General features: G+C 39.7%; 1 protein-coding gene across 4 annotated transcripts in view; it reads left to right on the top strand.

Moving 5' to 3' along the window:
- ANK2 (ankyrin 2) overlaps positions 1-16,287 on the top strand; it is a 404,131-nt gene that overhangs the window by 120,305 nt on the left and 267,539 nt on the right. For 2 of the 4 annotated variants that reach the window (XM_089525943.1, XM_089525936.1), the window contains exon 1: positions 11,420-11,596. The exons of the other annotated variants lie outside the window; for them this stretch is intronic. In XM_089525943.1, the coding sequence (XP_089382069.1) occupies positions 11,513-11,596 (84 nt within the window). In that variant the 5' untranslated portion in view covers positions 11,420-11,512. Of the gene's footprint in view, positions 1-11,419; positions 11,597-16,287 lie in introns of those variants that run through there. 4 annotated transcript variants of the gene reach the window in all.

The raw sequence follows: 16,287 nt of genomic DNA, 5'->3' as shown, positions 1-16,287 counted from the left end.
AATCACCTAGCAGCATCTCACAATATAGTCAGTTCTTTCCCAATTGAAAATACCACATTCTGTCACTGATTTCATTTATTTATCTTCTTGTATTCATCTCCTTCCCTTCTTCCTTGTATATAGAAAATTTTCTTTCAGCCTTAAAACTTTATTAGAATTCTTGGCACAGAGACAAACCTGTGAAGATCATACCTAGTGATTTTGTTGAGGTCTGTCAAAACATTATCATAAAATGCTGAGTTTTCAAAGTTTATGTAAATCCAATGACCTCAGACCATTATACCTGAAATACCTTTCTCTCTTTGGCAAAGCAACATATTTTGAGGCTTTACCTCTGATTATCTTTTATCATCCCAACCTTGAGGTGATAAAGAGTCTCTCTCTCTCTCTGTTTGTGGTGGGAACACTATCAAGAGCACTTTCAGGAAATATGCATCCTTGCCAGGAAGTATCTGCAACAGGTGTCCGGTTACTATAGCAATCATAACATGGCATATGATCAAGATGGCACTTATAGAGTGCCTAAGAGCCCATTCATTTTTGTTTCTCAAAAGGTGAGAATAGGTTTGATGTTTCTGTATAGGGATGCAGTGGAAAGTTCAGTTACTAAGGGCTGGATTCTTGGGACAATCAGTGATGCCATACGATATGGTTCAAAAATCTAGATTCAGTTTATGGGTTGTACAAGCTTCTGTTTAACATTGTAAGCCATATGCAGAATCCCCTTTCCAAATTTACTCATTTTTGCAACATATTTGTTTTTTCCCATTTGCAGTTGACTGACAGCAGAGTGTTGTATGGTTATTTAATAATCTGTATAATGCATTTACATTTTTACTCCATGAAACCCCTACAAACACTCAGTAATATCCCTAGGCTTTAGTATTAAGTATTATCTGTAGGAGAATTGTTCCTGTTCAGGATTAGAGTCAGCTGTTTCCTCCTAACCAAGACAATACAGGTTGGGTATCCCTTATCTGAAAATCCAATGTGCTTCAAAATCATCTGCATGGATGGCTGAGATAGTGACACCTTTGCTTTCTGATGGGTCAGTATATAGAAATTTTGTGTCATAGACAAAAATTATTTAAAAATATTCTGTATGACATTACCTTTAGGCTACACAAGGTGCCTATGAAACATTAATAAATTTGTGCTTAGACTTGGATCCCATCCCCAAGATATCTCATTACGAACAGATATGCAAATTCAGGTATTCCAAAATCGAAAATGATCCAAAATCCAAAACTCATCTGGTCCCAAGTGTTTTGGATAAGGAGTACTTGCTTATGTACTGCAATATGACCCTCAGTACATCCAATCTAATATGAATTTGGCTGCTAAGAAGAGTTGAGCCCATAATCTCCCACATTTCTTAGATTAAAAGTGGGACACATATGTAGCCAAGCAACATCAGAGTGTTGTTTAAATGGCAAAAGTTATTAATGTGTAAGAACACACAAGCTAGGAAGGATGCAGGATTTTGCTTTTGCTTGAACCTATTGGGAAAGGCAAAATTATGCCGCCTCCTCCCCTCCCTGCTAAGTTAATTGACTGTAAATTACCAGGGCTGGCTCTAGGTATTTGACCACCCTACGCGAGAAATATTTTGGCACCCCCTGTCTTCCCTCATAATTATTTTCACCCCTTGATTTCTGCTGTTTTGTTTGTTAAAGCTAAACATGACATAAAACTTAAGTTCCAATTTATGTTTTGGCCATTGTACAAAGAAACTATCATACGGTAGCTTGATTTTATGCCGCTTGCTGTAATGAGTTTTCATTTTAATATTGTTTAATTACACAAAAAATATACCAAAAAAACCACTGCTCCATCCCTAAATTTTGCCACCCTAGGTGGCTGCCTAGTTCGCCTAGTGCTAGGAAGGAACTCTTCTTGAAATCTTGAAGAGTTACTGACAGTAATAATTAGCCATACGGATTTATTTCAGTATAAGGCTGAACTGTAATGGGTTCAAACAGACCAACATTCTTCTACTTTTCTTGTGCTTTAAATCACTTAGTTTCAGCTTCAGCTCCAGCTTTGCTGGCAGAACTTTACAATTAGAACAAATTAAGCTCAAAAGTTTGGCAAGCAATTTTATTAGTGTTATATTTCAAGAAATGTCACTGTTTATATGACATGGGGGAAAAACCATACTCTGTAAGGTGCCACAATAGAATTCAGTTCAATGTTCCCAGACCCAGGAAGTGCACAACCTTGTGTATAAATGCAGATGGCTAGTAAATCATTGAATCAGAACTTTTAAAGACAGCATTGATGTAAGTTCAATAGATTCAGTTCGTTTAGTTTAAATAGTATAACAATTGGATTGATTACCCTTGGATTTTGACAATATGATACATAAGTAGAGAAAACCATGTCTTCATATGGTTACAGTTCTGTATAGGTACTACATAGTTCTTGGTCACCTGAATTAGTCTGCAATTTAGAATGCATACATATACAGTAGTGGTTACTGAGCATTCATTCACTCATTCATACAATTTATAAACTTTACTTCCATCTCAAAGAGGGTTAATCCTATGGAGGATTTCAGGGTGGTGTTCTTTAAAATAAAACATTGTGTGTGAGAGTGTATCTTAAAAATACCACTAAAATCAAGCATCAATACAATAAAAATGAGAGATTTTATAACTCTTTAAACTATCTAAAATGCAAATATAAAATTTTAAATGTATTCTATGTTTTTAACGTGGCTCAGAGATAATAAAACAAATATCTTCAATAAATATATCACTGGTGACCTGTTCTGGCTTGCTAATAATCACCAGCTCCTCTGTTCTTTTACATTATTCTCACACAGTTATCATGTTTCAGGAGAAAAGGAAAGGAATGTACAGGAAAACTTTTTTGGTGCTATTCAGTGCTGTAGTGCTCATATGTAATTAAAGAAAATGATTTTGTGCCAAACTGCTAAGCTGTTTGTTATTATTACTGTTTTATTATGCAATGTGTGTTTTAAAAATGAAGAATGGAAACATTATTTATTGATACTCCCTCACACAGTAGGCAGTAGAAAGAGAGGAAGACCACATACCAGAAAAGGTGATAATGCTTGGGAAGGTGGAAAGCAGTAGAAAGAGAGGAAGACCACATGCCAGATGGTGGAGTCAATCAGGGAGGCCACGAGCCTGAAGGTACAGGACCTAAGCAATGGAGGGTTTGGAGATATCTCATCCACAGGGTTGCTATGAGTTGTGGCCAACTTGAGTGCAGTTAACGACAACAAAATCTCGTGAGTGGATTTGTCATGGGATAATACGGTCCTCTTCCTGATATGTTTTACTATGTTGTACTGCTGGTTTCTCTCTGTGTGTTTTGATGTGCATGATGAGTGCGTGGCTTGGATATGGGTATCCACCTTGTCTCTCCTTGCAGCTCCCTTTTCCTTGTTTTTCTTTCAGAGTTCTTCATGTTACTCTTCATGTTACTTCATCCCACTGTAGACTGTGCATTCATGTTCCTTTTTTGAGCATGAAGAGGGCATCCATGGGTTTTACAGACTAGATGCCTACTTTTTATTTTGTGTATTCACCCCTTTCCACTGTCTGCCATGTTTTTGTATTGTTAGAAAAAATGAAGATATCATTCATAAGTCTCTGGTAATAATATGCTGGAGGTTTTTGAGAAGAAAGTACCATTCTATGCTGACACAATTATAGGGGTCATCAAAAGTTCTTTATTTTGGTGTCTAGGCAATTTGAAGCAACATAGATGGTAATGAAGACAAAATGACATTTCAGCTTCAAAGGAAAGGGATGGTGAAAACAACAGCTTTTTTTTCTTATTTCAAGTAGTGACTCTTTCTGTAATGCTAAAAGACTTGCCAAAATAGTGTACATCACTTCAACAATTCAAGCATACGTAATGGCATGTGCTGTAGAGTACTGATTTCCTATGCCTCATAGACTCACTTTGGTCTTCCTCCCTTCAGGAGAAAAATAATCTAAATTGCCATTTTTTAAAAGATACAATTAAAAGTACTTATTCTGCTTATTTTCCCTCCACTTGGCCTGATTATTTGATTTGATGATAAAGTGTGCTTAGTCTCTGACATGCCACAATTTGCACTATTCAGTTGTTGACTTCTTATCAGTGCTAGACAGATGCAACCTCAGGGTTTCGCTTAAAGTAACCAGAATACCCTCTTATTAAGAGAAGGTCATGGAAATCCCAGTTGATCTTAATTCGAGACTATTCATTAGCTACAGGATAGTTAGTTAATAGGATGATTATTCTTTGCAATACCCCATGCAAAGTGATTAAGGAAACTGTAGATATGTGAATTTTAAGGAGGGAAAATTTACATTTATTCATGAGTCTCTTTCTTTCATGATAGCATCTATTATAGAAGAAGCCCTGAAGCTTAAAGAAAACAAAAGAAAACTTATTGTAGACTGGGTTCAGTGGACCAAAGACCAGAAGCTTTGTATATTTAGAATGGTCATTATAGAGGCTGATAAATAAAATTAGAATAAATATGAAATAAGACAGATTTACATAAAATCCCAATTGGTAATATGAAATACGCATGTGATATTTTCCATATGGTTATGAGTTTATTTAATTACAAAGAGAAAAAAAAATCAGTTGACAGTTTATACTGATGGATTTGACCTAAAGGCAGGCCAGGAAAGGACAGTCAAAATGTTAATTAATATGGATCAACAGACAAATGAACAAAACATTTTAAAAAGCCCAAGCTAACCAGAAAAAAGTAATATAAATGAAACAACATCATCAGATGCAACTACAGGTAGAGGCAAACTTCGATCTCTCATTCTATTTATTTAGCATGTTCTATTTCTCTTAGCATGTTCTCATTCTATTTACTTAGCTCTGTGGAGATAGATTTACTGCTATGGTACTGTGCCTAGGATTGAATCCCTGAACAACAACAATCTTTATTCACATCTCTAGAGAACAAGTCCTACCAAACACAGTTGGGCTTACTTTCACATAGGGGATTATCACATGGGAGGTTTACTGTGGATTAAACGCCAGCAAAATGCTCCACAAGTGCGAAGGTGTGATAGCCGGTTGCGCTTCTGATTTGTCATTGAGCCTCCCCTGTGCTCAAAGCGTTTGTGGAGCAGTCATTTCTTCAATAATGGGAACTTCCATTATGAAGAAATGGCTGCTCTGCTAATGTTTTGAGGACGGGAGAGGAGTGGGGACGCCTCAATGACGAATGAAAAGCACAACTGGCTATCACACCTTTGTGCTTCAGGAACGTTTTGCTGGCATTTAACCCATGGTAAGCCTCCCATGTGATAATCTCTGTAGACATATCTAGATTTCAGTACTTGATTTCCAGGACTGGAATTCTGTCACTGGTGGCCTATAATCCAAACAGGACAAGGGCACTTCATCTTGATTGAAGAATCATCTGTTCTAGTTGTACCTACATCACAAAACACAACAAGACTTACAGCTAAGAAAAGAGGCAAAAATTGTTCCATAAGTACTTAATCCTGTGTTGATTTCTAGCTGCAAAGCATTAATGAAAACAGAAGCATGTGTCCTTGAGGCAAATCAGTAAAATAGTTTATGGTTGCTTCTGCTTTGAGTGAATGGACAGCCTGCTGTCATGGCAGCTGTTTTTCACATCTGCTTCAGTTCTTCTGAGGTACTTTTAATGAAATATAAGTCTGAATAATAATGTCAGTTATACAATTTATAGACTAAGGGCAACCTCAAATTCTTTGGAAAATCAATATAATACCTGCTCTGGAAGTAAACATTTGTCTTCCTTCAATCAGTACTCAGATCCACACATAAAACATTAGAAAATGTTAATACTTTGAAAATTATATTGTAAGCATTAAGTAAGACAAAGAGTTCATATTCTGTTTTTACTTGTATTGATCTCCCATTCTGTTCTGTGAACTGACAAAATACTGAAAGATGATGAGACTCTGATGAGTAAAAGGAATGGTGAAATGTGCCATTAGCAAGTTAACAGCTTGATCTCTATACCCTGCGGTTTCTAAGGGCCTTTGGTGCATGAAGTGTGACAGCTTGTACAGCAGTTTGCCAGAAAATGCTTTACACTCAGTGACATGAACAGCTATCCACAAACTCAAATCAGAAAATTAATCGTATTAATATTCTTTTAAAATTCCTTTTGCCTTAGCAAACAATACACTGAGACCACCAAATCTTTCCCACTCGGGACCTAAGAGCCCATCTGCTAACTTTAATGATCTGAAGGAGACTGGCAGTTGAAGATAAATGAGAGATAATTGAGACATTCATCATCTTGCACTTCTATTTTAGGCTACCTGGCTGGGACTGCATAATGCTGCAGTTAGCCATTGTTGTAGTTCCACTGTTCTAGGACAGTAATGAAATGGCTGATTTTTATTTCCTTTAATGTACAGTTTCTGTGCTTTATAGTATCTTTAAAATGAAGAACTTTGTTAGATGGCTGTTGCTGACAGTTAATGCACTGTCTTTGGAAAATGACAATGTTACACTTCAGTAAGTTTCCATATGTCCAGTTAAAGGTTACCTGATAGATACTGAATGAATATTTTGACAAAATATTATAGTTTAAAACTTTAGCTATTTTGTGTAATTGTCATACAGGAAGCTTCTTTCCTTCCCTCCCAAATAGCTTAAGCCCATGGTGATGAACCTATAGCATGTGTACCAGAGATGGCACACGAAACCATTTTTCAGGACACACAGAGGGCAAGGAAGAGGAGGAATAGGTGCACACCTGTTCCTCCTCTTTCCAGCTGTCCCAGGCCTTCAGCTGTCTCCCAAGAGGCAGCTAAAGGCCCGGGAGAGTGGGGGAAGAGAAGGAACATGTGCATGCCTGTTCGTCCTCTTCTTGGCCATCCCAGGCCTTCGGCTGTCTCAGAAGAGTCAGTCGAAGGCCCGGGGGAAGAGGTCCTGCTCGGTAAGTCCCACCCCAGAAGTTCCATTCCTCCCCAGAAGTCCCTCCCCCCGGCCTTGGGTAATCCCTGGTGCTGGAACGGCTTTTAGTTTGGGCACTCGGTCCCTAAAGGTTCACCATCACTGGCTAAGCCATACTTGTTAATTGCAGTCAGGGTATACAGTATGTGCTTGTTGTTGTGTGTCTTGTTGTTTCAATTTATGAAATCCTGGTATCTAAAGTCTACTTCTCTGTGTACTTAGCTGACCAGATGTGTATTGAATATACAAAGGAAATGCTTTTTTCTATTCCCTTGCATATTTTAAATTACTTTTATTGTATTGTTTGTTTGATTTTATGGCTTTTTGCCCCTAGTTTTACGGTTACATATAAAGGTTGATACATTGTGCTGTGTTTTTATTATATTGTACTTTTATTATTGCATCTCACATGCTATCCAAACCATAATAGTAACTATGGTTATTGGAAAGAAGTCAGCTTCATAAAACTATGGTTTAACATTAGTTTGCACTAACAATAGTTACAATTAACTATGGTTTGTCTTGGTTCAGACAGCATGTCAAGTGCAAGTTATTCTCAAATGGAAGAGAAAATTTACATTTTTAAAACTTACTCATAGCCATGTTGGTGGAAAAGTGTGGGTAGGAAATACATAAATCAGAAGGAAAGCTATGCTTATTCTTGAAACTCTAAACTATAGTTCAATATGTTCAGGCCAGCATATTATGAGCGTTACATTCTGAATACCTAATACATTTTAAAAGGTTTTTTTAAGTGACAAAGTATCTCATCCAAAGAAGTGAGCAAAACATGTGTCTTAGTGGCAGTAGAAACATTAGCTTTATTCTGCATGACAGAGCAGACAACTGCTGCTTGCTCAGTACAGAAAAATACTTTAATAGAATAAATGCTACTTTGCTGGAGTCTGGTAAAGTCAGTTTTCCATATACTGCTTACAGCAGTTTGCACTTCTTTTTGTATGGTCAGCTTGTTACCTTTAGTACTGTTACTATTTAAAGCAGGAGTGGGAAAAGTGTGATCTGCAGGCTACTGGGGGGGGGGGGAATTTTGTAGACCCAGACAGCCACAAAAGTTTTTTTTTATTACAAAAAAAGGTCCAAAAGCACAATACATACCCAAGCCATCCCCAAATGTTACTTCTTGCTCCCCACTACCCCCTACAACTCCCGGCTACAACCCCTGTATCACCAAACAACCATGAAAATAATCTTTGGCGGGATACAGACGGGCAGGGGAAGACGTCTTGGAGGTGTATTCTGCTGAATACGGAGCCTCCAGACCGCCCGCCCCGGGGGCGTGGCTCAGGAGATGGGGCTTCCACATGGAGGGCAGTGAAGACGCCTCACCTGGGGCCGTTTCTGACCCGCAGTTTCCAAACCGCCGCCTCGGAGGACGCTGCAAAGAGAGAGGCAGCTTCCTCACGGGTGGCCAAAAACGGGGCTTTTTTTTTCTTTTGCCGGCTGGCGGATGCGCAGCTGCACAGTTGCAGCGCTAAGCAGCGGCGGCAGAAAGCCTATGGGCACATTTAAAGTGCCCAAGCCCCTTTAAAACTTTTCCCCCCGCTCTGCCCAAGAACAATGGTGGTCTCCTGCCAGCTGGTGATCAGCTGGTGTTGGCATCCTTGTCCGCTTGCACTTTGCCAGTGTCACCAGCATCATAGATGCCTCCTCTCCTTTGGTCCCCGCACTCCTGCTGAATCTGCAATGCACAGCTACAGCTGTCTCCGCTGCCACCGCTGTCCCCCTGCCATCCCCCATCACCTCCCTTGTATATATGTAAATATTTACAGTTTTAGCATTTTTTATTGTTAGGTGAAAATGGCACAGGAATGTGTGTAGGGGTTCACTTTAAAGTCCAAACTTTCCAAGCAGCGCATGCGTACATGTTGCTCTAGGGTTAGGGTTAGGGTTAGGGTTAGGGTTAGGGTTACGAGTCTTAAAATGCGCTGCAGCTGTGCTGCAGCTTCCACACCTGCATGGCAGCTGACGCTGCAATTAAAGCCTGACTGCAAACTGCGCATGTTCCAGGACCCCGACTCATTATGTGACGCAGCAGACACGGAGCTTTTAAATGGGCAACTTAAATTAGCGGTGTAGCAATTCTGGCGTACCGGTGCAGCAGCTTACAGACAGAGCTGCGCAGCTGCGCATCAAACGGAAAAGAAGCGGAGAAAAGCAGCACCTTTTTAATGCCGCTTCTTCCCGCTTGGGGCGTGCGGGGTGTGTGTTCATGGCGGCATTCAGGTAAGGGCCGTCTGAAGACTCTACCTTCATGACGTCATGAATACACCCCTTTTTGCCCGTCTGTATCCCGCCTATGAGTTGCATTGAGGCCTGATGCATGGAACCAGAAGTGATCAGGTTTTTTTCACAAAACACATTTTTGATGACATCACTTTGATTACAAGGTTATAATGAACCCCATCGAACATGTTAGACACAGTCTCTTTGAGTTATGTGTGTGTGATATTTTTTATCCATGCATTTATTTTCTGTAAACAGTTGTGCTTGGGAGAGGTATTAACACACCAGATTTTCAGTGAGCTTCTTCTATGGACAATCAGTTCAGTGGAGATAATGTTTCACACAATTACAGTCTGGCATCTGTAATGGACTGCATGAGGACAAAGAAATTGAAACTTAATCCAGATGAGACAGAGGTACTCCTGGTCAGTCAAGATACAGATTTGGGAATAGGGATTCAGTCTGTGCTAGGGTTACACTACGCCTAAAAATATAGGTTTGCTCTTGGATTCAGCTTTGAGCCTGGAGGCCCAGGTTTCAGTAGTGATGAATGCATTTGCTTAATTAAAGCTAATGCACCAAATGAACCCATTCCTGGAAAAGTCAGGTGTGGTCATGATAACACATACCTTAGGTACAGCCTATTTGGATTACTGTAACATCTACGTGGAGCTACCCTTGAAAAGTGTTCTGAAACTTCATTTGGTGCTGGCTCAGTGGCTAGGGCATGACGATACATGCATACATGTTACCGGTACTGGTGCTCAGAAAGTGGTAACCTCAGATGCAGGGTTGCTGGCATTTTGGAAATATTTCTTCCTGCACTACCCCCTGTGGTCTCCATTAAGATCTTTTGTTTCTCCTCATCTACTATTAGCAGGAAAAGAACAACCTCAAAAGCACGAGGAATGCTGTGGGTTTGAGAGTCTTTTACTGCTCTCATTCCTCAACAACTTCCAAGATTGATGTTACCTTGATTGCTAATAGTGTTAAGGAAATAAGGATCACAGTAGGAAGATTACGTGAAAATTCATGTACAATTTTGTGCATTTCTCCTGACATTTCCAATTTTATTCACAATCGTGCCGTATATTTTCATTTTATGGTGAGGCATTTCCATATATACAGTATAGTAGCCTAATTCCAGTTTTGTGGATTTGATTATTCATGGATTTGATTAACATGTTTTCTCTAGGAATCTTTACGTCTGCTAGAAGCCACATTGGAGGACCTAAAGGTTCCTAGAGAGATCATGTCTTTAGGCATTTTTGTAGGTTCTCAAGTGCAATTCTGTGGTCAACCTCTGGCAGAGTTGCCCTGGAGGACCTACAAATTCCTAAAGAGATGTTCTCTGAGATTAAAAAAAAAGTTTTTTTTTATTTGCAATTTTCTCACTGTTGAAGGGATCCTGTGACCCTAGCCCCAGTGATTGTGGTGGTCCCACTGTATAGTACACCTGTTTAGTCAACTAGTTATACCACCCCTTCTATAAGTCTAATCAGCTTGGTGGGTTTGATCTAGCTGGAACTAATAATTAAAATGAGGCCAACAATTTTTTGTACATCATGTTCACTAACACACCTACACACCCACACATGCTATCTGTTTTTATGCAATCTTGTTGCATCTGCATTTGAAGGATAACATGCATTCTAATTTGTGTATTAATTCAGGAAGCCATTGCATGGAAAATGTGACCCAAACAAATTGCTCTAATACTACATTAAAAAAAAAAGCATTCTTTTGTTGTATCAAAATCTACCATTTATTGTAAAAAAAAAAAAAAAGCAACAATAACAGAGTCCCAGAAATCATCAATGAATAAAAGGAAGATATGGCAAAATCTTATGCATAATAGACCTTGGCGAGTGGAGAGACGTTGGTACAGTTGGTACAGTGACCTCATTAACATTGAGACAGTTTTGCATGAAGGTGTCAATGAGCCTTCATGTGCAGGTCTGTATAAATATATAGGTTGAAGTGTACTAACTGGGTCATTGTAGTTGTTGCCCAAATTCTCTCCTCCCTTCTGTACAATCAGTTCAAGGGCTTTTGTAGTGCGAAAGAAGCAAGAGCCAGTGATAATTAGTTAAATCAAATCTAACAATGGAGTGAGATAAACAGTTGTGGTAGCTGCTGCCATAGCAACACCATCATGCTCACCCTCTTGGTGCGTACGCGTCTCTTTCCCTCCCTCCTCCCTTCCCCCTCTCTGCACACACACACCCCTCCTCCTCTCCGGAAAGTGACACATTTACTAATGGTCTGTACGTTTGAGAGGGTTTAATGGCAGCACTCTTTGCTTTGCAAACTATTCAAAATGATGAATGAGGAAGCAGCTCAGAAGAGTGATGGTGGGGAGAAGTATAATGGGAGTAACCAGAAGAAGAAAAGACCCAAGAAGGTAATGTAAACGGGCATTGCAAAATGTGTGTATGGAACAGTGAGACAGTAGGAGTGGTCTGGGGTCTTCAGAAGAAAGGAAGAAATGAAGGTGTACATTCAAAAATGTATACTGTTGTATCTCTTGCTTTATATGTTGGAAAACAGAGGAAAACATTACCATGTTGCCCTTTCATAAGAATATTGTTTGGTATAAAAGAGGTTGCATTGGCTCAGTTGCTGAGGAATTTGTGTAGAAGCTAAGTGGTATCTGAAGGCTCTACTAGAAATGTGTTGTTTCTGTTGACAAACAGCTAATTTGATGAGAGAAACACCCAGGGACTTATTTATATGTTGTAGTGTCTTTTACGGCTGGACAATGCTAATGATAATCCTAACGGACAGGGAACTGAAGGGCATTTCAGAAAGCAGACAGTTGCTGTTTTGTTGCATTACTATAGACTCTACCATGCCTTGTCGTATCAGTTCCATTGTATGGTATTCTTTTTTGCAAGCTAAAGAACACACACTCTCTTTCTCTCTGTGTGTATCAGGCTATTTTTCTCCTGCTAGAATTTTGCTTCTTGAAGATTTGTGAACTAGGATTTGCTTGCCTCTATTTAGACTTCTTTCATAGTAATTTTAAAAAAAATCAAATTATATGTTTAAAAAATCCCTTTTTTCAAATGCTTATAGAAGTCATATGCTTGTGCTACCATGCAGCTAAGATGATTGAGGGCAACCTAAAATACATGACCACACCCAGCCTTTGCGTAGTCTTCTGAAAGGAAGGGATTCAGCTATTAAAGGTTTTCCAGACTGCAATTCAATTAATTTACTTGAAATTAAGTCCTATTGTTTCCAAGGTGTGTGTGTATGTATATATGTATATATATGGGATCCTAACACTTACCTTCACAATTGAAGTATTTCCTATAATCAGTTGTTTTAAGATCTTTTTCATATTAATTATTCTGCTAATTGGCTCTTTAAGACATGCTTTGGGAATTATGCAAATACAAGCCCCTCCTAAATTGCAAAGTGACTTCAGAGGAAACATCACCAAGCTGTATGCTGCCTTTCTATCTATTTTAAAATAACTGTACTGCAAAGATAGCTCAACTGAAAAATGCATACAAATATTTGAATGAAGGACAGGTTATGCTTTGTTAGAGACTAGGTAACTTAAGGGGGGAAATATAGAAAATGTTCAGTAATGTGCCTTGTTGTAAACATGTGTAGAATTTACACAATGTTGTAACAAAGCTTTCCAAAAGATAAACCTTCCTATTTTTAGAAACTTGATAACATGCATTCCCTTCTATAGACATTAAAGAAAACAGATATGTCAAAGGCCTTTGATATGTAGAGGTCAAGCGTTAATTGGTTGCAACATTTAAACTAGAAATAATGTTTAAAAATTTAAAGGTATGCCCTAATCAGACTAAAGAAAGCATTGAAAAGGTTAGAACATTGTAACCCCAGTTTACTATTTCCATAAAGACTGCCTTAGAAATGGTAGCAATGAATAATGTTTGATTTAGACTGAGTTTCATAGATAAGTAGAAGAAACCCATTTGTGTGATTTCAAAGGAAGACTACTTTTCCTTTCATCACAAATTAGAGTATAGTCCCTTCCTCATTATTTACACTCATTTGCAAACGGTTCTGTATATACTATATACACATACACACACACACACTCTCTAAATGGGTGGGTTCCCTCCTATTTTATTCCTGGTATTTGAAGCTTACAACTGTGATGTTGACATAAACATACTATCTCTTCAAAGAGTTCAAACTCAGTTTGCCTGAGTGCTAATGTACTCTGTTCTTTGCTCATCAAAATTAATGCCCAGAAGGATAACTAATGTTGTATCCAAGTAGATTGACAAAACAACCTCTCATTTTCATATCACTTTTCTAAGAATTATCCTGTCAGTGACCTCCTCGTTTATGTAACAGAAAGGATGTTGAGCAAAAACAATAAGACCATTTTTATGATATGGGAAGATTTGAGGACAAAAAGCTGTAGTGAGTTTTTATGTTTGTAGAGACAGCAATTAAAATCTGTGGCCTCTTGATTTGAAAATGTATATACTTACACATAATCAGCATTGAAACTAATAACCTAGGTGGACTTTGCCTTGTTGGTGGTCTTCAAGCAGAAGCTGGGCAGCCATCTGTTGGCTGCATGGTATCAAGCAGGTGTTGAACTAGATAGCTACAAGGTCTTCTCCAATTCTAATATTAACATTATCTCAGAGCTCGGGGGGGGAAAACCCCACTGTTTTGGATTAGACGTTCCCAAATGCTCCAGCCAACATGGCCAGTGGCTATGCTGGCTGCAGGATTCTGGGGTTTGTTGTTGGGTGCCTTCAAGTTGTTTGTGACTTATGGTGACACTAAGGCCATTTTCACAGGAGTTTTTTGGTGCTGAGAATGTGTCACTTACCCAAGGTCACCTAGTGGGTTTCTATTGCTGTGTGGGATTCGAACCCTGGTTGTAAAGAGTCCTAGTCTGAGATCCAAACCACTACACCATGCTGGCTCTCCTCTGGGAATGGTAGCTCAACCAAATACCTTTCCCATACTCTAGTAGATGTGATGCTTGTTGTAGGCCTGTTGCTAAAAACAGTGACCATGGCGGCATCTACACTACAGAATTAATGCAGTTTGACACTTTTAACACATGGCTTATAGCTATAGAATTCTGCAATTTGTAGTTTTGTAAGATATTTAGCCTTGGCCCTTATCACACCGTGAAATAGGAACGCCAATCCAAAGCCATTCCGAAGGGAAGGGAAAGCAGAGTCAATTCAAATCCAAGGCAATTCACGTGATTAATTATCACACGCGAAGAGCAAAATTGTGGTCATTCCTGAGGCAAAGCGGAGCGAGTGCAAAATAAATTACAACACCAGACGGATTCAACAATTTGAACTGGCACCCTTGTGCTGAGAAGAAGCACAGGCTGAGAAGAAGCACAGGCCAAATCCCCTCTCGAGAAACATACCAAGAAAACCCCCATGACAGCTTCACCTTAAGGATCGGGGTGGATGAGGAGGAGGAGGATGAAGGAGCAGGACACAGGGGGCTGGGAGGGGGAGGGGGCGAGATCAGGGTGATCTTTCACACCAGACCAATTCCTATTGAAATCGAAGTGATCTAGGAAATAATTTTTGTGAACTCACTTGTTACCGGATTCACTACATCAGGAGTCACTTTGGATTGACTTTGGATCCAGCTCGGAACGACCCTCCATAGAAAGCAATCACGTGTGATAATCAATCACGTTATAACGTGAATTCGCATGGTTGGACCCGGAGTGGCTTCTGATTGGGGTTGCAAAAAATGTCGTGTGATAAGGTCCCTTGTCTTTCAGAGCTCTGGTGCCATAGCAGATTACAAATCACAGCATTTCCTTGGATGGAGCCATGACAGTTAAAGCGGTGTCAAACTGCATTAATTCTGCAGTGTGGCAGCAGCCCATGTCTCATACTTTTTGCTTTGGATGCTTTCCCGTTCTCTGTAGCTCCTTTTTGCACTCTCCAGTGGCCGGATCGGGGCCATGGCATGGGGGTTGCTGCAGCCCCAATCTGGCCAGTAAAGTGGCAGCTGCAGGCTGCCCATCTGTATAGGCCCTTAGTATATTTTCCCTTGAACGTAACACTTACAGATGGCTATCCATGCACGTATTAAAAATAAATATACATTAAATATGCTACAGTTCTCAAGCTTGCAAATCCTCTTTTCCCAGTTATTCAGGTGATTATTACATCCCATATCACCAGCCTTGATTGAGAACGTTCCTTACTCCCAGGTGCTTATTTTTTTTTGTTTTTTTTAATTTTTATTTATATACCGCTATTCCAAAGATCATAGCGGTGAACAGCAAGTAAGCTAATTAGCAAGTAAGCTAATTTGCCCCCAACAGTCTGGGTACTCATTTTAGCGACCTTGGAAGGATGCAAGCCTGAGTCGAGCTTGGGCCCTTTTGCTGGTCTTGAACTCGCAACCTTGTGGTTTCGAGTGAATGGCTGCAGTACAGGCATTTAACCACTGCGCCACCAGGGCTCCTTCAACCCTTAACCATAATAATGACCTTCAACCCTTAACCATAATAAGTGTACTCTTACCTGTGTTTGTTGACAGTTAGCTATAATGCCCAATCAGAGTAGGGGAAATACAGCAACTGGTTCAGTGTGTGTCCTCTAAACCTGGATTAGGGAAATTGGTCTGAAATGGGTGAGTAACTGCAGGGGATCAGAGGCCCATTTTGTCCTCCATGCTGGGCTGTACCTGTACTTTCTGGCACACTGAAATGATGTGTTGTTTCTTCCAATTAACATTTTGGACCAGTTTGTGACTGAAGAAATAGGTCTTGTGTAGGTCTGGGGAGGGGGAGAGAGCAAACTAATGTATTTGCATCTATCATTGGGTATGATTTTTCAGGGACCACAAAAGTCAGATTGGGGACTGCCTATGGCCTGCAGCCTTTTATTTTCTCATCTATAATGTCCACAAACCCTAGTCAGTGCTTATTCTGCTTTATGCCTGTGGTAGGTGTAGCCTAAAACATTTCAAGGGCACCAGTTTTCTACCCTTGCCCTGAGTCATGGCTACTCATTATCACTGCAGCATCCCACTTTTCACTGAAGCCACCCATTGGCTATCACTTACAAAAAGAACATTAGACTGGCGCTGTAGAAC

This window comes from Sceloporus occidentalis, unplaced genomic scaffold (assembly GCF_023333645.1).
Source record: "Sceloporus occidentalis isolate IW3139 unplaced genomic scaffold, rSceOcc1.0.p SCAF_5, whole genome shotgun sequence".
Classification (NCBI taxonomy): Eukaryota; Metazoa; Chordata; class Lepidosauria; order Squamata; family Phrynosomatidae; genus Sceloporus; species Sceloporus occidentalis.
The sequence above is the reverse complement of the archived record's forward strand: the minus strand, read 5'-3'. Positions and strand labels throughout refer to the sequence as shown.